Consider the following 25,425-nt stretch of genomic DNA (forward strand, 5'->3'; position numbering starts at 1 on the left):
TCTGTGTGACCTTGGTTAACACATTGAGAACTACGACATTTCTTTTTACTTGACACTTTAGGACAAGGGTGGCACATACAGTACAGAATTATTATTTTTTAACGACAAATACACATATTGTGACAAATTTTGTTCAACCTTCCGACAATGTCAGTTCTCACTGTGATAGTCTTGTGTCAAGGCTCTGGTCTCCTTGAGGATCATTGTCATTGTGAAGAATGATCTCTGACATTGACACTGACCTGAGATTGTTTAAGTACATATAATGAATGTATTTGCCTGTCACTACAGTGGCCTCACAGGTTGCATCAGGTTGCCTTTTTCCTCCTGGGATTCAAATGACCTTCACTGCCGAATACATACGCATACATTACTACCAGAGGATTAAAGAAAAAAACTGGACACAACCTTCCTTTTTGAAATGTGTCATGGCACCATTTATTTATTAAACTTATGCATAGCCTTCCAACTTGATCATCATTGTACATTATATGTTGAACTTCATGACATTATTAGAATATCAGGCAGTCAGATCAGCATCACCAGCAGTAACAGAAGAAGCAGCACTACTGTCTGGAGCTAATACAGAGGGAGCATGACCGCTCCTTGGAAAGATAGGAGGAACCAGGCAAGATACTCATAGGCATATGAGAAAGAAGGGAAGCATGACATATAGAGATTGGAGGGGATAAATAAGTGTGAAAGCCACTGGGCTACGGGGGAAAAGAGGCTGACACTACAGGGAGAGACACGCTAAGGGGGAGGGGAGTAAAGAAGAGGTGTAACACTCAGCAGTGAGAGGAGTAAGAAAGGAGGCAGCATGGAAATGCCAGGAATAGAAATGCAACAGGACCAGATCAGAGCCTTCAGACTCTTCATTCTAGTTAACACCACCCCTAGAATTTATCTGAAATTCTAGACTTAAACAAAGTTCTAGAGTTTAACACATTAGGATCTATCTGTAACCAGTGCAACTCTGGCCTCTCTCAGTCTGAATATATTCCTGCTCTTTCATCAGGGTAAGCTAGGCTAGTGTGCTAGTTTGCTGGTGTGCACTCACACAACCCCGTGTGTTTTAAGCAGGATAAGCAGCCAGAAAGGTCACAACACCACGGCCAAAAGCATGCAAGCAATGTGGGGAACACTTTAAAAAAAAAAAAAAAAGAAAAAGAAAAACAAAACAAAACAAAAAAAAAGAAAAGAAAAGAAAGAAAATAAATACATCTTGGGATAAAAAAAAATCTTAATACATTATCTTAAAAATTTTCCTTTTCTTGTTTTGTGTTTCATATATATATATTCTAAACACACATCTTTGTACAATTTGGTATAAGTTCTCTTTCTTGCAAGGATGTCGGGGAACTGGGGTGTTAGAATGGAAGAGGGGCAGGGTTTTGGGTTGGGGCAATCCCACTTCCCTGATTGCCTTGTGCTGATGGAGGGGAAGGGCATCAAACAGGCTCCTCCTCCCTCCAACCATCTCTGCTCATGCTCAGTCTCTCGTTCTCTGTGGCAACCGTGGGTGACGGCGATGGAGGGAGGGGCTCAGCAGTGAGAGGACAAGCTTATAGAGGACGTCCAGGAAGTCCAGGACACAGGAAGTAGGAACAGACTACTAGTCACCACTCCCTCTTTGGGACCAGGGCCAAGGGCCTGGGCATGGATTTCCACTATCTCTTATCTGAGAAAAGAAACGTCTGGGATCAGAAAACGGCCAAACACAAAGGTCAAGATTTGTATGTTGACAGCGATCATGAAGTTACCTACCTTTGTTTCCATCTGTGTCTGTTGCTGACCTCTCTGGCCTTTGGCGTATTAGATTATTATACTTGGTTTCAACCTCCTGCAGAAGAACAATAACGAAAAACATTGCACTGTCAGTTCTAAACTCAAAGGCCACGTCAACAGCCACTGTGTGTGTGTGTATCTGTGTGTGTGTGTGTGTGTGGGTTGGAGGGACAGTGAATGAGTGTCATGTACCTTCAAGTAATTGAGGTTGGTCTGTAGGTTTCTAAGGTGAGAAAGGACCTGTCTGCTGAAAGAGGAGAGGCTGCCAGCCTGTGATGTTGAAGAAAACCTCAAATTGATCCCAGAATCTGCTGCGCAGCCTCGTGAGGTGCTCAGCTGCTTCCCTGTGGTTGCCGCCAAGATGTCATCATCTGTGCTGCTCTCCCCTGGGCCTCCATAACCCTCCAGGACTAGGTATCCTGCTGAATTAGTCAACAAAAGGTATTAGGTATCACCAACATGGGAAGAGGTCAAAACCACACCTTATAATGCAGGCTGTGAGATACAATTGCAACAAGTATGATTAAGTAAAATCTAAAGTATATATTTCAATGTATATCATACAGTTCCAGCTTTCTTCCCTGTGTGTAGCGTGTAAAGCCCTTTTTACTCCCCCATCTGTCCCCAAATGCTGAAACATGCATAGTGCAAACCAGACTAACCATAATCTTCAGGGGAATCAAAAAAGCCTGTGTCTCCAGAGCCCAGGTCCTGAGCGGGGTCCTCTGTCTGGGAGCTGTTCCTCTCTGAGCCGTTATGGACCATTACCCGCGCACGGCTGTCCACAGGTGTCCGTAGAGAGGTGGTCCTGAGGAGACGGGCCCCTGAGGAGCGCTGGGCACGTTCACTGGCCTCCTGGGACATTAGCTGGGTCACCAAAACCTGCTTCAATGCTGCCACTGAGGGACAAATGGGGGATAAAGAGTAATGGTATTTAAATTATACCTAAAGTCCCAACCATGAATGGCAGGGCAGAGTGTACAATCCTTTTTTAAATTTACACTCTCATGTTGACTGCATTGCATGTGTTGATCATGTGAGTTATTGCAGGGAAACCTCTGCAGTCTTTGCTTACATGTCTTCAGTGCTTCATCTGCCCTGGAGGGGAAGAGGCTGAAGGAGTCTCCTTCGCTTCCATCCTCAGCCATTTGGTAAGGAAGTTCTGGGTCAACAAAACCTTCCTCCTCCTCTTCCTCCGCCTTCACTCCATCAAAAGGGTTATTACCTGGCAGAGAATTCTGCATCACGCTTCTAGAGGGTGGGCTGCTCTCTTTATCTGGTAAGGCAAAATCATAAGAGGATCATCTTCATGGTTGAGTTGGCCAACAAATATATGTAAGAAGACTTGTTTGATATATGCAGTTTCAGCTACCTGTAGAGCGGGTGCTGCCGGTGGATGTGCGATCTGACTCTTTACTCAGTCTAGACACACCAGGTGTAATTATCTCCACACCATCTCTCTCCCCACTGACAAATAACAACATAAATAACTCAGTTAAGTAATAAACTAAATCATGAATCATGGGATGGATCAAATCATAAAGAGGATAAACATACTCAGTCTGAGGTAACGGTATGACACTGTGAGGCTTGACTTTCATGGCATCAGCTCTCTGGGTGATTAGACGTTGCCACCTTGGGAGAGGAGAATCATTTTACAGCCCATTTAACATCTGAGGACATGATGGAAATATTTATCAAAAAAAAAAATTTCCAAAGGGTATTTGGACTCACGTTCTCTGATCTGAGACTGTGGGTGCCATCAGCTCATAGATCTGTGCTCCGTTTTCTGACATGGACAGGACGAAGAACGACTTGTTGTCTAGCAGGAGAGACGGGGACAGAGGTTTAAGGTTCAGATTTAAGTAAGATCTGTCAATATTTTGCACAGGAGGCACAAAGCCAGAGACTTCCTGAGATTTCTGTGTGTGTGATAAGCCTGGCTGTTTTTCAGTGCGAGCTGAGGGACAGAATGATTCTTTTATTTTATATCAGTTTTATCTAAATCTGCTTTCTGAGATTATTATTAAGCCATTAAAACACATAACACAAAAATTAATTTTAAATATGTTAGAATTGGATGTTAACTGACCTGTGGCAACAGAGCGCACCAGAACAGTGTTGAGTTTGATGATGGGACTGAAAATATGCTTGGTGTCAGCACTGCCTGCCAGGTTCTTGCTGTGGCACTTGAGGATCAGACGCTCATCTTGTTTCTGTAGCAGGACCAAGATGTCCTCCAGGAGGAGTGTGTACAGCTCTGAAAGAAGTTGAAAAGTTTTTTTCTTGTAAAACATAGTGGTTGACAAGGGGTTTGTAGATGGAATCTGAATTTATTTACATGCAGTTTGAGCCAGTCAAAGGTAATTAAACCTTTTTTGTGTCAAGTACAAACCGATAGTCTTGTCCTTGTTAACTTTCCATGACAATGGTCCCTCGTGCACCAATGTTCTCTTGGTCAGATCCAGATTCTGGTGGAAACGGAACAGGGAATAAATTGGAGAACAGAGCTAATAACATAAACTGCTCCATGTTAATGGAGACATTTTCTCACAGCACTTTCCTGCCCAGTAGATATTTCAAATAGCGTGGGTGGGCAGGCAGTCAGCAGGCTTCAACTGAGGCCAAAAACGTCAGGTAGATAATTGTCACCTTAAGCTCCAGGATCATGGGGTTGTCTGTCTGCTTTAGAGAAGAGAGGTCCAATCTTCTCTGGTAGTCCTCCAACCTCTGGAGGGAGGAGAGAGAGAAACAGAGAGAGGAAGGAGAATGACTAAATGTTCTGTAAAGGAGGTGTAATGCCTACAGAGCAATGAAAGAGGAAATGTGGTAGAAGCTGGGAAAAGGGAAATATTTAACGTATAGCCAGAGGTGGGAGAGAAGTAAAGTCTACAAAACTGTACAAAACATGTATAGAGTGACACAAGGAAAACAGGACTGCTTGACTATCAATGCCCATCAAGGGATTGGTATTGGAAGTTGGTTTCTGTTATACACATGTACTCAGTACATCGGACACTGTTTTTGCAAATGTCACTGTTCGCTGTACTTGTCGCTTACAAATACACTAATAAACTAGAAACTAAGATGAGAGGGTGTTGTAAAAAATTAAGGTGAAGAGGGATCGAAAGGAGACTCAAAAATTCAAGACTACTATACCTGCTTGTCCTCAGACTCCTTCACAGCCTGGTTGACGTGATTGAGGATCTTTCTACAGCATTCTCCCGCCTGCTTCACTTTGTCTTTCTCCACTGCATTATCTGAAAAGATTTTTTGACATAAAACAAGACATAAAGCCTCCCTACTTCTGCAAGTGGCTGTCCAGCAAATTGATATTTCCTACATCCATTAACACACTATCATTCTCAGAAATTATGATAAAGCAGAGAGGGCATTATGATCCCACAATAGCTGGTTATACTTTATTGTCAGTGCATTTTCTCAGTGTGAACCCGAACCCCAGCCAAGACAAAAATGACGGACCAAATAATGGGGGCTACATTTCCCAAAATGTGCATTACCGCTCCAGGACCATTAAAATGATAATCTTTCCATTTGTCTCTGTAATTCACTAATAGTTGGCATGTTGCCATACAGAGCCTTGCTCCAATAAGACTTCATTTAGTTTCCCCCGTCTTCTTTTCTTCCTCCTCAAGATTCCATTTTTCTATTGTACCATATTACATTTAGATGAGAAAATGCAAAAGAGTCATTATCCCTATATTATACGTTTCCGTGGTTACACACTAGATGAGTAAATTAATTTCCATGACGAGTTCATTACCTCACAGAATCTCTCATTAAATCTAGGATCACAGGACAGAAGAGCTAGATAAATCTGAGCCCTGCTACTGAAGTAGGTTACATGTAGAGGTTTTGCTGCAGTGCAGTGAAACAACAGCAATTCATTCCTTGTCAAAATGACAAGTACAGCCGTAAGAGAAACTGTTAGACACTCCTATGCACAACCTTTGAAGCAATCTATGAAGTGTGGCAGGCAACACCCCTATCAAGAAACATTGCTGGCTGTGCTCTGGTCACTGGGACACAGTGGACACACCAGAGACTCAGCAGTCAACCGGAAACGCAGCTGTGCTGCTGTGAACACATCACAGACAGACTGTGATGAACTGGTCCATCAAAAGCAGTGTGCCATCACCACTAATGTCAGTGCAGACTGAGGCAGTATGCGATAGGGCTGGGCGATATGGACAGAATTAAATATTACACGATCTTTAAATACCTTGATATCAGTATTGTGATGATATTATCAACAACAGAATAGCAGAACAGATATCAGTGCTTTGTACTTGCATGCACATGAACTGCATGCAAGTGAAAGTATACATGTATTCACAATCGGCACGCATAGGACACCATAAAGGCTTCAGGTATGTCCAAAGCCAGGAGCTCAACTTCACATTTTATTTTCAAACACTATTTCAATCAAAATTATGCACAAGGACAGTAAACTGTTTCATTTTAAGATCAAACAACCTTGTGGACACTGATTTATGATGATGATGTGCACAGATTATTGTCACGTCATTTCCAGCTGTGGATAAGCAACTTTAACTATTGAATAAGACAAAACACCTGTGCACTTGGCGATGTTGTCTAGTAGCAGTGGATACTTGGTGAGCCTCAGCATTTCTACAGGGATGATGTCCTTCAGTTGCAGCCTGCGACACAGTCTGTTGCTCTCTGCCTCCTGCACACCAACAAAAATACAGCTTGGTTACACTTAAGTGGTCAGCAAATGGCCATGATGTATCACATAACAAGTATATGTTGTGTCCACTCCCCTGTAGTGACTGAGCTAAACTTAGTGTAGTTGTGGACATTATCTCAAAGACAGCCTTATCAGCTGTATTTCCTTGTACAGGCAGATCCACCACTATCTCTTAATTTACTGTTCTTGGACTTATCTTCCTCACTGAATGTAAATCTAATTGCCCTTGATCTGCCGTGTCTTGCTAACTCTGGGAAAATTCAAAGCTTCTACTAATTTACATTAACAAACTCTCTACTCTGCAATCTTTACTAATGAACCCTAACCATGTCCTTATGTGTTTCACTGTGGTTTGATATGTTTGCATTTACACAATAATTTAGCCCAATGATCAGATTATTGAGTGGCTGTCATATAACCATAAGAATGAGGCTATAGGTCCAGCTATGTATTATACAACAGTAATTAATTTAGCCAAATATTATACAATTATTTCATTTGAATTTTGGGACTAAAATTTTACAAAAGCATGAGAATTTTCCACCTTTTCATTTAGACTAAACATACTACAGTTAATAACAGTAGTCATTAAAATTCATTAACGAGAAATTTCTGACTCAATTAAACTACTTAACCCCACTGCAATGCATCGATTTTCATACAAAAGAGCATGCAAAGCACTTACATGTAAGTGCTTTTGGAGCAGCCACATCCCTAATAAAGAATATTTAAGCAAAAAGTATAGCTCCCGCAGTGCATTATTTCCTGTGATGACTGCATTAAGAGTAAGGCTTTTCACATGCCGCAGTGGTTAGCAGTCTACAAATACCACTCAACAAGTCACAATGCATGGTTAGAACGACCTGCTATGTATTGTCCTTATATTCCGTTTAAGATGTGTGCACATTAGGTCTTACCTGGATGAAGGACGTGAAACGCGAGTCCTTCTTCTGCCTGGTCTTGATGAGCTCTAGAGCAAAGGGCTGGTTGCTGCAGAATGTCCCCACAGCCTGCTTGATCTTCTCCTCCTCTCCACCACCGAACTGTACACCACCCAATCCGAGACAGGACAGGGAAGGAAGGGACAGAATCAATCAGTCAGTCGGTCAATTTGGGTCAGGGGATAGTTGCCATGGAAATGTCTAGTATTTAACCACCACAATGAGCAGCAACTCCCAGAAGGGGGCCGGGCTTAGGTCCGCCATAGCACAGATAGTTTCAGCTCAAATGTAGACTATATCAATGTCCACACCCTTAGGGGATCGTTTAACCTACTTATCCCCTGCAAAGCCACTTCAGACAGGGTTGTCAGCTGATATGCAGCTACCTCTGACCGAATGTATCACAGATTTTATTTGAGATGCTGAGATGTCAACCAAATCTAGGCCATTGTATAATATAACTATTTACTGGCATTTGCCTCCCTAGCTTGGTTCCATTGAGATATCACTGCAACTGTGAAGGAAACTTGGGAGTTGTTCTTCTGTGCCATATCCAAGTTCATGTCTTAAAGAATTTAGTTGTAATTTAACCACTAATTAGCCCCTTCCTACCTATATATACAATCCTTAACCATCATCTACATGTATAAGACATGTAATAAGCAGATCTGAGGATGAAAAGAGCAATCTCATATCAACATAACCAGGATTTTTTTTTTGGTCACTGTAAAGCAATTTCAGCCAACAGTTCAATTTTGTGCACAGTGCAGTTTTTCCTACCACATCAGTCATCTTGAAATTTATTCAATAGAAGAGAATGTTTCAAAGGGGAAATACAATTTCAGCCTGAGAATTGTACTCACCCAGGAGAGCAAGTCATCTCCTATCTGATCAATTACTGAAGACTCATTTCTCTTCCGAATGGCTGCCATTTGCTCCAATATTGAAACTGAAATTCAAAGGAGAGACACCAAGGGGCACTCAGTGAGTGTGTTTGTGTGTGCACTTGTGTTTAAGACAAAATGACTGAGGGTTTTATTGTATATGCACATTAATAAGTCAATGTGTGTTATTTTTCTTTTGTACCAGCACATTTTTTTTTATTTAACTTTATTTTTTACTGTTGGTACCTGTACTGTTTATGCCTACAGAGAGCATGCAGTATTTACTTTTGAGGCTCCTTCATTTGATACCACTTCCTAATCACAAGTAGTCATACACAGATAAGCAATTTGTGTGTGTGGTGCTGTACCATGCAGCTGGAGAATCTCTTCCAGGTTGGTGAAGATGTTCCTAATGTCAGCAGGAGGCAGGATGGCCTCTTTGGAGAGCCTCTGGTAGAAGACATGGTCCAGCACTCTCAGCATCCGTACATGTGCACGTTCCGTGTAAAAGAGCTCTGGAAACAGACAAGCACAGTCAGACAAAGCAGATGATGAGCAGATCATGAAGTCCAACTAAATTTAGGCTTTTAGGCTTTTAGAGGACACACTAGCAGCTGAAGGCATATAACAGAGTGCCACTCTATTCTGTATGGAATATGGCTTCCTGTACTCTGTAACATGCCTTTGTGTTATTCCTTATTCTTGTATTCTTTATCATATATTATGTTTCTATTAAGTCTTATAGACATCCATTTGTATAGTTGAACTTTATTGTAAATGGATCATATCCTCTTGTGTGTAAATAGATATTGTATCTTCATTATGTCCACCTACATGAATGCATATTATTGTATATAGTTTATATTTCCTTTTATACAAATATCTGCTTATGTTTTTGCTGCTGTCCCAGGTGAACTCATGTCATTTTCTTTCATTTTCCCTCAATGGGTAACAATGAACAAACTTGTTCTAACGTTGTTCATTGTCACCCAATGCTGTCTGAAGAAGTGCATATTGCTCAACTTGGGTTACAAAGCTGCATATATATAGCTATTTTGTCTTTCTATGCTGTCTATGTGCTTGTGTACTATGGCGCTGGAGTGAAGTTTTAAAAAATGTGAGTTTGCAAGTTAGAGCTTCCAACCTTGTTATTTTGATTAAGTTCTGAGCCGCTTTGGGAGTTGTTTCCCCCTCTGTTCCTTATGGACTCCTGTTCATTGTGGCATACTCTGTGCACCTGGGTTTGGATCCCAGTTAGTACTATGGTATTGCTCTTTTCTGTACCTCCTGGCTGTTTACTGTTGCAAATGTCCTCACCATTGATGACCTCCTGCCTCTTGATTTCATGGGGTCTGAGACCTGCCAGGACTTCTCGCCCCACCAGCTGCTGCCAGTTGAGAGGGTCATGTTCTGAGTCTGTTCCCTGGTCATCCTCACTCTGGACATCTGTAGCACCCAGTCCCTCAAGCCTAGGCAGGACACAAAGCAAATATTTGCTTTCCATATTCTAATACAATTTGTACCAACATATATCTCAGTTTTTACTTGTCAACTGGGCTTGAGGCAAAATTGAACTTTGGTAGAATGTTGGGTTGTATAGTTACTTGGGTGTGATATGAGTCCACATGGTGGTGAAATAACCTCATTAATTGCTCCATGCTCCTCTGGGCTGCTAGTCCAGAATAATGTATTTCTATCTCTGCAGATAATGCCTGGCAGATCTACTTTCCCATTCAAATAAGACAATAAAAAGAGCAGAGCAGTTTAATTTCTTCAAAAAATGGGTACTGGGACTTTTTTAAATATATATTGGCATAATTCACTTTGTTGGTGTTGGTTAGTGTGGTAAAAAAAAAAAAAAATAGCTATTTAGGGACCTGTTTTGTTGCACTATAAAAGTGAATGAAGATGAAGAAATAAAGTATTCTGGATTACCAGCCCAGGGGAGCATAAAGCAACTAATGAGGACATTTCACCACCATGTGGACTCATATCACTCCAGGTAACTATACAACACAACACTCTACCAAAGTTCAATTTTGCTATAAGTAAGAAAAGTCAAGATTTATCAGGTGTCTTCACCTTCTTATGGCCTTTGGTGTTCCCTCAGGGATTCTGCAAAAAAAGGGAGGAACAAAGGGATGAAGTCAGTGATAAAAAAAAAAAAAACAATGCTATGGTGAACAGTAGCGACTGCTTTGTAGCTGACAGATGGTGAACATACCTGTCACTTTCTCTGTCTTCCTCCTGCAGTTGGTCCAGGCCGTAGAAATCAATATGTGAGGCAGGGTACGGCAAGCCATCCAGAGGGTCAGACTGAAGGCCGTCGCTCAACCTGGAGGGACCTGAGGTTGGAGTCCCACCTGAATGACAATTTAGAAGTTAGAAACCACCACTCTGCAATTACCATACGCTGATCTCAAGTACACTGACCGAGTAGCTCACCCATGTCTGTGTCTCTGCTAGCGTCTGAGCTGTAGGTGGCGCTGTTGGGGGGTGAGGTGGTGAGAGATGTGGAGTGTGTGAGTTCAGAGCCCTCGCTGGACTGGCTGCCTCTCAAACGACCAGCCTCTAGGTGCTCGCTTGTCCCCAGTGTAGGCTGAGACAACTGTTTCTGAGGCCTGGGGCGCCCATCCAGAGGCTTACCCACTGCACACAGAAATAAATGTCAGGCGAAATGAGCATATGATGCCAGTAATGGTTGGCAGGCATTCCTCAAGAGTAGTGTTATCATTTTGACTTATTCTAAATTTAGCACTCACCTGATGCTGCTTCAACACGGCTGGGCCGCCGCTGAGGTGCAAGGATACTGGGAAATCGAGGTTTTTTCACCTTTTCTTCTCCCTCCTTCTCTGTTTTTATGCTTTTCTGTATGCCATCAAAGGCAGGGGAGGACAAAGTGTCAGATCGGGGATGAAGGTAGAGAGAAAATGAACAGGGGAAGATGGGAGGGAAGGGGCATCCATTTTACCTTGATCTTGGGAAGGAAGTTGATGCGGACCCGTTTAGACTCCAGGCTGCGTGGTTCCTTGACCCTCACACCAAGGTGCTTCATGTATGTAAAAATGACATACTGCATAGTAGTGCTAAAACAAAGCAAAGCAAAGGGACAAAACATTTTTAACTGCTTCTTACTGAATTACCATAAAGTCAACGACAGAATTCTGTAAATCTGATGACACAAGAGTAAGCGCCCATTATATGATTTGTACCATATATAATACCAATCCTTGTTTTACAATGTCTTTACAAACCATCTGGGATATGCTGCAGATATGGTGTTTCAAAGGAGGCTGCATCAATCAGTCAAATATTTGATACACAACATACTGCAGGAATGATTTTTTCAAAATACTAACAAAGTGCTTTATTTATACAATTCTTGTGATATGGAATGGGGGCTTAGATGCCATCAGCATGTGCTTGGTCTAAGCTTCAGTAAGTTATACTGTTTCTCAAAAAGATTTTTTAAAAAACTGACAGTTGTAATACATTCATCTAACAGAATCAAAATAGCTGTTGTAATAGCAAAAGTTGCAGTGACACAATAACTCAAACACAGTGATTCTAATGGAATATTCTACGAAACATCACTGACTGAACATGCAATAAAGCCACAGATGGTGAGAGAGGCCTTGGGAGCCTTGTTGCCCTAAAGCATCCCTTCCATACTCTTTGAGCAATGCTCTTCATTTCAGTCCTCCAAATGTTCCACAATATCAGTATGCTTACCATTTTTCTTCCTCTGTGGTCTGAGTTGTCACCCTGTGAACAGAGGAAAAAAAGAAAATAAGACTTTCACTGGGCTACTTTTGTCCACTTTAATGGTTAAAAGCATGTGATTGTGTTTGTGTGATCAACTGTTTTGTGTATCTGTGTGTTTGTGTTACTCACAGGACGTCGTCTATCTTGGTGATGATGTTCTCAGCATAGGAACGCTCCCGTTCAAGAGTGACACGGTCTCTGCCTCGTTCTTGGTCCAGTCTGGCCAGCTCTACTTCAGCCAGTGTAAGGCCCATACTGCGTTTCTGCCTGCATGCACCAACATGTCAGGTTATAAAGGTGTATAAGGTGATCAAGTCAATAATACCCCAGAAATGATCAGCTTAGCAGGAGTCAGTGCAATAAGACAACTGAACTTGCTGTTTTCAGGAATAAGTGCATGTATGAGCCTCAAAGGGATCAACAATCAGTAAAAACATTTTATATAATTTATACTCAAGAATATTTCTCCCTTCCAGGTGTTGATGTTTGGATTCTCTTCACCAGTTCACTTGCCTGCCATTTTGATTTGTTTAGTGTGAGATGCAGTTTTAAAAAATATCCCTTAGAATTTCTTGTCTGTCATAAGAGTTTACCTAAAATCCTCAAGGTTCCTCTGGATGTCAGGGAGCAAAGAGTCCTGCAGTGTCTGAACATGTTGTCTGTTTATTTCCTCTGGAATCAGCTCTGTCCGCCGCCGGTCTGCAAAAAGGTAGACAGAGACATACACACACAGAAACACGCACAAGTCTCAGGGGATTATTGCACGCTAGTGAATACATCTTATTAAGGTGAAGCAATACTTTCCAAACCACTGAAGCATTTGATTTCTTCACACATCAATTGGGAGTGTGCACAGTTGACTAAATTATCAACTTATAGAGACTGTATAATGGGAATGCCACATGGTTGAAGTAAGCTAACAGCAATATAATAGGTGACCATTACAAAAATCACAGCTAACTCAAAATGACACTGGGCAGACAACCCAAGTGAAGCAGAAGCAAAAATCAAGTATCCTCACCAAGATCAGCAGAGATGGACTCAGGAACAGTAACTTTTAAATGCTGTAGGACAAGAGAGAAGATTGTTTCATACATTAGACAACAAATGAAATGAAAACAGAGAACAAATTAAAACACTGAAAACCAATATAACACAGGTCCAGAAGGAACAAGTTTCAAATTATGTAGGATTTAATGCATTAAAGCAGACCATTAAACAGGACACTAATAATAAATGAAGTAATTTTGAAAATGCTGGAGTTTTTGGTAAAGTGAATCACTCCTGTGTTTTGTTAATATTTGATCATCATTGTCTCATCAGTATAATTTTGAATATGCCACAGCAAACAGGGTAGTAGAACACTGTCAAAATCCAATCAGTGATGTGTAACATACTGTGTGTAACGGACTGACAAATTTATGAAAAAACAGCTCCTCATTCAGAGGAGAGGGGAAAAAACTGTACATACTGCTCCCCGGTCAATGAAGAAGTTGTGGAGGTCCATAAACACCCGTCTGGTCTCTTTGGAGTTGGTCTGCTTGTACAGGTCAGCATAGAGGTAGCACAGCTGAGGACACAAGATTGGAAATAATAATAAGCATATTTTTCAACATACATTCATGCTTTTCATGACTGTAGAGTACAAAAAAGAGGAAAGTTATACATTAAAAATGTTAAATGTGATAGAAATGTGTTACCAGTGGGGCAGGGTCAAACTGAGAGATGACATGGTGCAGGAAAGCTGCAAGATGGGCAGGACGAGACTTGAGCAGCTCAATGCTTTGGAAACTGTTACACTGGCCGTTTGTCTGAAACACATTCAGAACAAGTGTTTACAATCTGACATTGCTGCTGATCTCACATGGGTGCTTTGCATGACCTTGTTTGGACCATGCTTACAAAGTGAAGAAGAGGATTGGTAAAAAAAAATAAATAAATAACTAGGCTTCTAGCTGACAGTTGTACAGAGTGACAAAGACAGAAATGAAATTAACATTTCAGTGATGAAATACCTGCTCCTGGTCTGAATCAAAATAGTCATCCTCAGCTCCAATGATCTGCGAGACGAGGCGAGAGGAAGAGGGACTGCTGACTGTGGTGGGGGACAGAGAGTCCTAGGGACATGACAGGAGTATTTTGCGAGATTATGGTTCAGCATAAAGAATTTTTGAAATCTGAATTTTGATATTTTTAACTCCTTGATCTGACATAAATACACAATGATCATCAAATCATTGTGGGAGACATTGTTCCTGAGAGAAATCGATCATGTCAAATATTTGACCTCACTTAATTTTTGTCAAAGAGACAACCTATAGAAGGAATTTTCTTTCCTGAGCTTGCACCAAAATAGAAAGAGAATAAGCAAATTTCTTTAGGAAAATTTGTCCTCAAAAAGTGTTACCAGGTCAGTAGTGTCCTCTGCCTCGGGGGAGTGGCAGGAGTTGAAGCTGTCTCTGGGAGTGCTCTTTGGGCTGGGGCAGGAAGACTCTCTTGGGCACAGGCTCTCTGGAGACCCGAGGCCAAAACCACGAGAAAGCTGGAGGCAGAATGGAACGGAGCATTATGTTGTTAAAATCACCTCCTTTTAATATTCCCCCAAGAAAGAGCAGCGAGGTGACAACTAATTAATTGGTTAATAAATGTGACTGACAGAAAGACTGATGGTATGTAGAGGTATTGAAGTAGCACTGCTGCTGCCTGCCTTTATTTCCTGCTGTAGCTAGAACAGAAATGGCTGAATAGAGCATACAACATGAATCGCTTATTTCTCCTCAGCTTCCATTCATAGCCTTGGAATTAAAGTTTAATGGAACCTTCAGGGGGGAAGTTTAGGTCGGGTGGTCACGAGGTGAAAACTTACAGGGGAGCTGCTCCAGGACAGGTCTGTGCTGTTATCTCCCTTAGACGAGGGACTGTGCTCTGTCTCAAACGTGCTACCATCATCTGCATCTCCCACTGGAACAGCCTCCTGTGGATTCAAATAAACACGGTATTTGTCATCAACTGTGAGCAACCAAATTTCTAATGGAGTACAAACTGAAACAGACATCAAATTTATTTATAAATTTAGCAACATTTTTAGCAGTATAAGCTTAACAAATGTAACCCAGATCCTGCAGAGTGCAGACTGACATGTGTCAATATAAAACACAAGGCACATTCATGTGTGTGACTGATGCATATAAAATAAGCTGTCACACAGACACAAAAGAGTGGTTTCCAACAGAGACAGCCTAATCCTGTGATAAGATTAGGATTAATGTTTGTCTGGAATGATCCCTAAATGCACTATACTAATTCATTCAAAGACTGTTTGGATGTTGTTGGGTATCACTGTCCTTAGATACACTCTTCTAATGACCACATTTTTGAGTTTATGGAGCTGAACATTTTAGTTAAGATTACCTGTGTTGCCCCAGTGGCCTTAAAGAGCTGACCCTGCAGCTGAGGAATGTGTTTCTTAGCTTCCTGGATATCTTTCAGTAGTTTGGGGGAGGGGTTCCTGCTGTACTCCTCCTTCATGGCCTGTACAGTGAAAGTGTGGACATAGAGAATTAATAATGATGTCCATCTATTAACATTTGCAACATACACTGACTAACCAAACACTGGCAGCAGACTCCTAATTACATTTTACTTAATAGACTATTTATATGTAATGAACCAAGTAATTTTCACATGCACACTCATATGCAAGACTTTCATATGCAGACTGCAATGCTCTATTTAAAGACATAACATTTTCAACACAGATAATAATGCAATATTCTCTAGCGGGTTACAATCCAGTAAACTGCACCATATAATCATCTTATTATTGCCAACATCAACAAAGAAAACAATAACACGATATGCAGTGAACAATTACTGATACAGTGATTGTCATGCTAACCTGCAAGTCCTGCTGCTCTTTTGAAAGCTTCTTTTGTAAGATGTCAACCTTCTGGTTATAGACGCTGCTATTCTCATCCTGTGAAAAAAATGAATATGGAGGAAATGAGCATTAGACTGGAGATGAGTCACATTCACGGACGCATGAATGCACACATTAACAATATTTAGGCCTTCTGAAAACATTAAAAAGCATGGGGGAGATGTATGGTTTACATGCAGAGAGAGATGCCGACAAAAATAATCAAAGACTATTTTGAATAAATGAGGAGCAATGGCAGTATGCTCATAATGATGATGAGGATGAGGAAAGCAAGACTATGGGCAGTGTTTTATAAAAAGAAGCAGAAAGGGTTGATAAAAGTAAGTGATATCCTCAGTACCCAAGATGGCAGTGTGGAGGAGATGCGATCCAGAGGACTGTATGGGCGCTCTGCTGCTGGGGAGTTTGGAGAGGAAACACTGTCTCCCAACATTTCAGACTCTGCCTCAGACAGGGGGATCTGGGCGAGCCCAGGAGGCCGCCCCAACACTGTGAGGGCCACATAGGAGCCAGCTAGAAAAGAAATGAAGGAGCTGAGTTTGTTTTACTGTATGTAAGTATTATTTTACAACTGCGTCTTCAGATTAATCTTAATACAGCAGCATACTGAAACAAATCATGACTGGCAGGCAGAGGAACTTACACTTGATGAGCTTCACTACTTCGACGTGATTGGAGTGTGTAACTAGGGTCCCATTAACCTGGAAGTAAAAATGATACAATTATTAGAATTAAAAACTAGATAAAAAGTTTAACCTTCCAATCCCAAACCCAACTGGTGTAATAAAAACCTCTCATGCATTCACAGGTAAAGCATGCTATGTAACTAGTAACACTGGCTAACCAGAAGGTGGCAGCATAGAGCCTGTGTTTTACCCTTAGACTACAAAACAAGTGAAGTTTGTTTCATACTGAAGAAGATGAATGCAATACCTTGATGATCCTGTCTCCTGTCTGAACACCTGCACGCATAGCAGCCCCATCTGGAAAATACAGACAGATAAGAGTTAAAGATAAAGGAGATGTGGGGAACAAAATGGAACAATAATTATGAAATGGATAGGGAGAACGGGAGGGAAACATAAAAATCTATAGGACTGGTGGATATAGCTACACAATGTATACATCATATTATAGTCATGTGACAGGCAAGATGTAGCAAGGTGACTATTTGAGTGCTACTTCTGCAAGACCATAACAGTGGTTATATTACGAGAAGGACCTATTTCACAGCTCCACCCCAAACAAAGGGATTTGGGAATGAGACAGGTTATTATAAGATCAAACTGAGCTGTTTAGTCAGCAGCAAACAGCTGAAAAGTTTATGTGAACCTGACATGGTGTTGTCACTTCTGCACTCTAAGTAATCAATACATTGGAGTTTGGGTTTTCAATTTCACATCAGGATGGAAATTTCAGCTAGTGTCACCAAAATAAGGACACAATTCTGTGTGATTAGTTAGTCTACTTGTAGAATGACAGACTGACACTTCAATGCAGCTACACTCAAAAATACATAACATAATGCCAAAATGTGTGTAGCTTGAACTGACAAAGTGTCATTCTGTTGTTTTTTTTTTGTTTTTGTCTCTTTTTTAATAACGTGATGCTGCGTTGAGCTGTTTCTCAGCCATCATCTGGTGCTCAAAGTGTATTCTATCATCGTTTTCACATTGTGCCTGGGTCAATCTGCGCACTGTTTTTATGATGACTTTTCAAAACTGTAACACATAAAATTTTATTGTGTTTGTCTAACAAATAGCTTAGGCCTTAATGTTTCACCTTCATAAATTTCAATCAGTCCACTGGCATGAAACGGAAAAACTGCTGCAATGAAAAAGGAAATTTTAGGGATTATGTGGATGAAGCTAAGTAGACTTTCTTTTGTGCTGGATCATTAACAAAGCAAATGGGGAGTTACATAGTGGACCTAAAACACTGCCAAGCATTGATGAAAGTGCAACAAAACTCAACCAGTTCCCTGCTATTCAGATGTTCTTCATGTTTTCTGTGACCTGATGACAACGCACCTCAGCCTCTACAGGAAGTGAGAGCCTGCTAAAGACCACAGAAATATCCTGCAACAGGCTCCTCTTAAAAAGACAACATGACTAATCAGAGGCTAGAGCCACTGTGAAACTACCGAGCAGGAGATATATATAGTCAACGGCTTAAGAGCTGACTCCTCTAAATATGTGCTGGTACAAGTGAAAAGTACAACATGCAGTTGTTTTTCAGAGTGACGCTGTGTAGTCCCAATTAATCCTCATATCTGTGAGTTCAGAACACACTACCATGACAGTTTGATGTCACCGTATGAAAAAGTCCACATTCCTATTATGACAGCGAAGACCGGCAGTGGTGATGGTGGTAAGACCGTATATTTCTTCCCTCTTTTTAAGCTTTAAACTCCACCTTACCTTCTTTGACGAGCTGCACAAATACTGGGTTGTCACCGCTGACAGTGAGCCCAAAGCCATTTTCATCTTTCTGGATGATTACACATCGCTGGACCAGACCTGCAAGTGAGACACATAGAGAGAGGGACAGAATAATGTCTTTAATAGGAACAGGGAGTTACCAGTGGAAATGTATTAAATTCACTTAAGTTGCTTAGTTTACTGAGGATCTCATGGAAAATCAAACCCAATATGCAACCAAATTTTGAGATAAGTGGCTGCATAATAATTACCTGCAGTAACTGTGAAATTTTTAACACAAAGGCTGGAGCTGCACTGATGTGGTGTGTGAAAGATCAACATCTGAAATTTCCACAATACTGAATCTTATCCTTGTAAGGACTATCAAATATCAGATATGTCAGATATTTTAAATTAATCTTTGAGTCTAAGAGCCTTGTAGAGGGATTCAACTGATTCACAATAAACACTGTGCTGCCCAGTATAGTCTGTGAGTATAACCATTTACAGTGAAATTCATCCAGATAAATGGTGTGTGAAGATTGGGTTTCATCAAGGAAGATGGGAGTACACCCTTCATTTACCATTTTAGTGAATGCAACTCTATCCCAGTCTCTACTGACCCTAGAGAGCGGCCATATAACTGTATGTAGCCTAGTTGTTGTAGCCTAGTTGTCACTGCACTGGCTCCCATCATGCATAATGATTGCGCTTGTCCAGTAGTGATAGCTTTTTCTCAGATTGGCCAGAAAATAATTAATTTACAAAGCAGACATTTTTGAGTGATGTTTTCTGATCTGGTCATACATATTTAAACAATGCAATATTTTCTGTTTTTATTTAACACATTTACTGGCTGAGTGACAAAAATGATCTGCCTTGGTAAACAATTTGTGACATGTGGGCTTTTAGTTGTTGGCTCAGTTGGGTACAAGTCTTGTTGAGGAACGCTACATTTCAGGTTTTTCGTGCAGTGTATTAGCATGGCGAAAAGGAGATGGTCTAAGTGAGATTAATGCTTATCTGATGTCTGGCCAACGCTCTGACTAGACTGACAGTACATCACAGCACAATAGAGAAAAGTAACAAAGAATGTAAAATGCTAAAACAGACCAAATGTTCCCTCACAACCCGATTAAATTTAAGGCTCCCTGTATAAATCAAATTTATCTTAAAAAAAATATATATATATAAAATAATGCTGAGTTGTTTTATTTTTGATTCAGTGACCCAAACAGAGTGAGATGACCCTTGAACTGAACTGTTCCCAGCTTGTGCTGGTCACATAAAGCAAAGGTGAGTCGATAAGGTCAGTGTTGGGATGGGGGTGGAGGGTTGAAGGAGCAGGAGCACACACAGAACGAGAGGCTGGGAGAGGCAAAAGGCTCCAAGCTGGGGGGAGGGGAATGGATTCAGGGTTCAGTGAAGCTGTTGGGAGCAGGGGGAGGGGAGAGGAGCATGGTGGAAGAGAGCAAGGGGACAAGGGAACAGATGCAGTAACAGGGGTAAAGAAGCTAGTGTGAAGTTGCCTCTAGATGTTGATCTTTTGTCTGCATCTCATGCTGAACAGTACATTACAGACCTGGGATGGTATTTATCTACCATGACATGACAGAGTGCTGACAGGATCACTGACTGGGCCAATTCACCTAAGCTAATGCATTTTTCAGAAGTTTAAGCGATCCGTGATCAACACCCATGTGTTGGAACCCAAGGAAATGTACCCTGGAGAATAAGTTGACCTTTTATATCGACCTACAGTGTAATCTTACACTCACAATCCCATGAAGAAAGAATAAGGCCAGTCATTAGAATACAGCAAGCACAGGCCTGCATCCATAAATTAGAATGCTAGCAAAAAAGCATCACATACTGTTCACATCTGAAAATTTAAATACTAAGATATGAAACACAATGGGGACCAGGGATTGCTAAAAACTGATACAGAAAGATAATCTTGACAAATTTTGATTAGCAGAAATTGGCTGTTTTGGCGGCTTGACAAGTCACTGCACGTTACTGTTAAAGCAATAGATGTAGGTAGATGTGCTAGCTGACATGGCCTTATAACCATGTAATTATTATTTTAATGTGACATCAATCTGTAAACATATTCGGATATTTAAACAATAACAATAAATAGTTAAGTTTTCTGTTCCATGTGTGGTCAAATATATATGAGTTTAGCCAAAAAAGCTTTAATGCCCATTTCCACAATAGTACTGGGACTTGGCACAAGTGTAGGATTAGGCTGGAAAAAAAAAAAACACAATGCAAGTGTATCCATTTAATCTTAATGTGCCATCTGTTATACATAGGATGCATGTAAAATGAAATACAACTATTTGTCCATCTCAAATTTATATTTCAACAGAGAAAGCCCAGGCTACATCTAGCACTAACTAAGATATTTGGGGCTTGAAGGACAATTTCAATGTGATTTTAGTTTTTACTTAGCTGTTTTTTAATTTCAACCCATTTAATGTTATCTAGGGCTTTTTTTATATGCATGATGATTAAAGATATTTTTTTCAAGTCAGTTTTGCCATACCTCTGTCAAAACTCACTGCCATTGAGTTTCAAATAACAGAAAAAACCCCAGGAAACTTGTGAGTGAGTCGATAAAAGTAATTGCATTCTTCAAAGTTCAATTTGTCAGTCAGTGCTGATTTTGTGGCCAGCCACCAGAGTTATTTATGTATGGGAAATACTGAATTTGAACACAAACACCAAAAGATCCATTTACCATTTCATATAAATGTGTATATTGGAGGAATGCTGTGAAAGCCAAGACCGGACCCCAATTTTCTGTGTATCTCACTACAAATCCGACTTCCTCCTTATCCGCTCCAGAGTAAAAAAAAAAAAAAAAATTCAACCTCCATCTGACAAAGGAAATCCAATGACACATTTCTCTGGCCACTGGGCTGCAATAAACATGTACAATAAAGTCTCGTTTTCACAAAAGAAATGAGTAAGCTAGATTACAACCAATAGAGCACAGGTCTAACAGAAATGTCTCGTGAGGAGGTAATCTCAAAGCAAACCAATGTAACAGTAATTCTGTTCTGTCATTCATTTTTTTGTTTTTGTTCTGAAGGCCAGAAATCTCAGCAACATAACTAGCAACATAATTGGTGAGTCATTAGTATTGATAAACAACACTACTGAACACCCACAGATATATTTTATGGCAATTTGATGTAATGCTTTATTTTCCCTCTTACTTTAAGAATTTCACCGTCTCAGGCTAAAAGGTGCCCACAGAACAAAAGCTTGTTGCTTGACACCAATAATACTTTTAGAAAAATAAAACTAAGCCTTCTTGATGCATTTGACTTGAGTATTTTCTCAGTATTTAGAACAAACACCTAGTGGCAATTTCATCCCAGAGTCTGTAGTGTGTATAGACGCAGCTGTCACACCACCCATCTCAGCAGGAGCATCTTACCACAGGACTCAGGCCTCCCCTCCGCTAGCACACTGCTGCTGCCACTCTTCTGCACCACCAGAGCTTCTGCTCACAGCCCCAACCACCACGCACAGCGCAGCACAGACAGCAGAGCAGCGCACGGACACACACACACACACACACACACACACACACGAACACATGAGCACACACACGCGTACACGCACCAGACAAGAACCAACACAAGGAAAGGAAACACAAAACAGGAAAGAGAAAATCATGAGGGAAAAACAATCATGGGAGAAGAAAAATTAAATTAACAAATAGGTAGCTGAATAAATCATAAGCAAAAGCAATGGTCTGGACAGGCAGGAGTGGAGCCATTGAAAATGAACTAGCTTGGCTCTGTTGCTGACAATAGGCTATGATGGAGCCATAGGCCAATGGTGATTTGAAAAACACATGATTCAGGTTGGGTGTAAAACAAATTAGACATTCAAATAAATTATCACACACTACAGTATACATAAAGTGTGATGTTTACATTTAATTTACCAGCTAGAGAAAAATTGAATTCTTTAACTTTGTCCTCTAATCCATACCAATAATGCACATACTCATGCATCGCAATACTAAACAGACATACAGTACAATTTTTATATTTTCACTGCAATTTCCCATATGTGCAGAATATAACATTTAATATTGTGTGAGATATTGAATATTGATCATATATTACTGTATCATATATGTGAATTGTATTGTGTGGTACTTGACAATAATCAGCCCTGTCCTCCCACAGTGGAAAACATTCAGAGGGCATGAAGGTAGCGAGGATGGCAAAGCACTGTTTGGCAAGGGCACAAAGTCTGGAAATGCTTTTCACTTCTCTCCATCATTCTTGACAGCTTCAAAGGTCTCATTGGTTTCTAAACCAGTTCAATGACCCTGTCACACAAATCAGTTTCTGCCACCCACACCATAAAAAAATTCACTCTAAATTATTAGGCTTAATTATTTTTCAAAGGCACTGATAACCAGTCATATTTTTAAGGCAGGACATCAGTTAATAAATAGCTTTAGTAATGATAATGTATTATTCAATATTTTGAATTTAAAAAAATATGAATGTGAAAAGACAATCTCAATGTCTATTTCCAGAGTCCAAAGTATTTGACCACTCGTGCCCATCCCTAATCATAACTCCAATTCATCTTCCACACTATGAAAGAAAAAGAGCTAAAAAGAGGTAATCTGTGCAAAGGTTTGTTAACGAGGTCATGCAACTAGCAGACAGCCAACAGGGGACAGACAAAGATATGGGCTATTACTATCTGGGCATGCAGGTAGTGAGGAGATGACAGAATATTAAATATGAATCTACTCTAGAAATAATAATCTCCTGAGGATCAACAGAAGCAGGTTTCAGTAAAATAAAGCAGACGGTGCTTTTCACTCTGTGGCTGCTGTGCACTTTGCTGAATCACTGCATCTGAACGTGGGCCTGACTGTCACAGAAATGCACGGAAAAAGGATGTACTGTGGCACTGCAGAAAAACAGACAACTGAGAGCATGTCTTGTGTAACCACTCAAGAGGACAAATCTTGTCCATGTTTTGTTGCATCATACTGAGATAAGCCCACAGGCAGCGCAAAGGATTTTCTCGGTTTTTGTTTTGAATACAGAAGCTTTAGGCGTATCTCAGATGATACTGCCCTGATTGCTAACAAATACCACCACGAGGAGTGTCACCATATCAAACTAGTCTGTTCCTGGGCTCTAACCATCTCGCCCTGCAATAAACTTGGAACTGCAGCAACTTAAAGGCTTGGAGGCTTTTTGTGCCCTTCAAGTTTTTGCGCCAAGGCCACTCAATCACTTTGAGCATCAAAAACCAACAATGCACTGATTTATGTAAAATGGCAAGGAGCATGCAAACATTAAATGTGCAGCTGCACATCTTAAGGTCCAATGGAATGGTCACCTTTTCTGTCAACCCACAAGTAATGATATGTTAAGTGACTAAGGCACATTGCAGCCATGTTGTGGCCAAGATGGCTGTTTGCAAGACTTTCTTCTCTCTAATGGTTGAATTAATGATATGGTAATGTGACTGCAACTCCTGTTCCCTGTAAAGATGTCATTCTCCAGTGATGAGCCACCAAAAGTTGCTGTCCCAGATGCATACCACACTGGCAAAAAGTGTGTGTGTACATAGTTTTCAAAGAGAGCACCAAAGGTAGAGCATACACACAACACCTTTCACCAACCCATCATGCTTTATGTAAACCATCACTGGCACGAGTGTGTTATATGACAGTGTGAGAGGAGATAGAAGACTGAGAGAAAAGCATGAGACAAGAAAATCTGATGCATAGTGACAGAAACAGAGGGATGTGATAAAAAAAAAACAGTGTTTGGCAGAGAAAAATGAGAAAGAGACTGAAGGAGATAATAGAAGAGAGAGAGAGAGAGAGAGAGAGAGAGAGAGAGAGAGAGAGAGAGAGAATGAAAGGGAGAAGTTACCTGTAGGGTCAAACTCATTGGTGGGAAGTGGGGATTTATCACTTTTGGGTTTCTTGTCCGGGGGATGGTCTTTACTTAGAATGCTGCTGGTATTAGAGGAAGAGAAATATCAATGTAAGGGACAAGCAATCCTACACTAGAATATCATCCTGAAACAAACAAGTTGTTAAAGACAGGGCTGGGCAATGTGTACAATATCAAATATCAGGCTATCTTTGATCAAAGACTTCAGTGCTGATTTTGTGATGATACTGAAGGAATGACTGATGGTACTTTTGTAAGATTTACACACAGAAGATTTTCAATAAACAACAATTAGTAATGTGGATAGGATGACCAAGCAGGTATATGTAAATAATAGAACAGCCAGAACTGTCTAATAATTTAGAATTCCGAAAATTGCATGCCTTTACTGTAAAGCAGACTTTAAAACAAGGAAAAGAAAAACCTTTTTTGATATCAAATTACAATATGAAATGTCTCAGACAATATCAAGTCTTAAAGAACAACATCACTATGTTGTCCAGTCCTAGCTTAACAGTACAAAAGTTTATCAGAATGTGTTTTGTTACCAATCACACAGGAGTACTTCAGTCTACAGTTTAGAAAGTAGTTTTTTTCAACAGGCAACATTATAATTCAAGTATCTCTCTGTACTATTGTCCTACATGTGCAACACAAGGTGCAGGACACTGAAAGGTCTGAAGGGACTGAACGAACACACAGACCCTTCAATTGTTCACTTCAGCATCAAGGATAATGAGGCGAGAAGACTTCCTAGTGTATGAATCTTGATGAGCGTGTCTACTGTATAATGTGACAACCAGAGAGGATGTGGAGCTGCTCCGTTGAGTGCCCTGAGAGCACAGACACAGAAAGGACGCTCCTCAGAGGAGGTGCCACAAGGCCAGACCCCGGCTTGAACCTCGGTGGGCTATGTATGGCTGCCTCTGCCTATACTGGCCCCGTCTGTGAAAGGCCACTGTTCTGTTCACAGTGGAAGGCAGAGATGGGCC

At 40.7% G+C, this 25,425-nt stretch overlaps 1 protein-coding gene across 5 annotated transcripts in view; it reads right to left on the reverse strand.

Moving 5' to 3' along the window:
- Positions 1-413: 413 nt before the first annotated feature.
- Positions 414-25,425, reverse strand: part of arhgef12a (Rho guanine nucleotide exchange factor (GEF) 12a) — a 47,606-nt gene continuing 22,594 nt past the window's right edge. Inside the window, exons 3-41 of one of the 5 annotated variants that reach the window (XM_030066991.1) lie at positions 24,410-24,492; positions 21,922-21,987; positions 18,471-18,569; positions 16,984-17,033; positions 16,694-16,751; positions 16,391-16,563; positions 16,009-16,086; positions 15,522-15,641; positions 14,977-15,084; positions 14,518-14,652; positions 14,126-14,227; positions 13,811-13,921; positions 13,582-13,680; positions 13,132-13,174; positions 12,704-12,809; positions 12,240-12,377; positions 12,078-12,110; positions 11,317-11,431; positions 11,108-11,213; positions 10,791-10,994; positions 10,570-10,708; positions 10,428-10,460; positions 9,663-9,814; positions 8,714-8,860; positions 8,325-8,410; positions 7,438-7,563; positions 6,385-6,499; positions 4,948-5,048; positions 4,441-4,518; positions 4,184-4,259; positions 3,881-4,048; positions 3,523-3,610; positions 3,346-3,423; positions 3,161-3,255; positions 2,864-3,064; positions 2,451-2,687; positions 1,981-2,210; positions 1,768-1,843; positions 414-1,681 (exon numbers count right to left, since the gene is read on the reverse strand). In XM_030066991.1, coding sequence (XP_029922851.1) covers positions 1,671-1,681; positions 1,768-1,843; positions 1,981-2,210; positions 2,451-2,687; positions 2,864-3,064; positions 3,161-3,255; positions 3,346-3,423; positions 3,523-3,610; positions 3,881-4,048; positions 4,184-4,259; positions 4,441-4,518; positions 4,948-5,048; positions 6,385-6,499; positions 7,438-7,563; positions 8,325-8,410; positions 8,714-8,860; positions 9,663-9,814; positions 10,428-10,460; positions 10,570-10,708; positions 10,791-10,994; positions 11,108-11,213; positions 11,317-11,431; positions 12,078-12,110; positions 12,240-12,377; positions 12,704-12,809; positions 13,132-13,174; positions 13,582-13,680; positions 13,811-13,921; positions 14,126-14,227; positions 14,518-14,652; positions 14,977-15,084; positions 15,522-15,641; positions 16,009-16,086; positions 16,391-16,563; positions 16,694-16,751; positions 16,984-17,033; positions 18,471-18,569; positions 21,922-21,987; positions 24,410-24,492 — 4,264 coding nt within the window. In that variant the 3' untranslated portion in view covers positions 414-1,670. Of the gene's footprint in view, positions 1,682-1,767; positions 1,844-1,980; positions 2,211-2,450; positions 2,688-2,863; positions 3,065-3,160; positions 3,256-3,345; positions 3,424-3,522; positions 3,611-3,880; positions 4,049-4,183; positions 4,260-4,440; positions 4,519-4,947; positions 5,049-6,384; positions 6,500-7,437; positions 7,564-8,324; positions 8,411-8,713; positions 8,861-9,662; positions 9,815-10,427; positions 10,461-10,569; positions 10,709-10,790; positions 10,995-11,107; positions 11,214-11,316; positions 11,432-12,077; positions 12,111-12,239; positions 12,378-12,703; positions 12,810-13,131; positions 13,175-13,581; positions 13,681-13,810; positions 13,922-14,125; positions 14,228-14,517; positions 14,653-14,976; positions 15,085-15,521; positions 15,642-16,008; positions 16,087-16,390; positions 16,564-16,693; positions 16,752-16,983; positions 17,034-18,470; positions 18,570-21,921; positions 21,988-24,409; positions 24,502-25,425 lie in introns of all 5 variants that reach the window. The other 4 variants (XM_030066990.1, XM_030066989.1, XM_030066988.1 and 1 more) reach the window with 4 other exon arrangements.

Source organism: Myripristis murdjan, chromosome 13 (assembly GCF_902150065.1).
Source record: "Myripristis murdjan chromosome 13, fMyrMur1.1, whole genome shotgun sequence".
Lineage (NCBI taxonomy): Eukaryota > Metazoa > Chordata > Actinopteri > Holocentriformes > Holocentridae > Myripristis > Myripristis murdjan.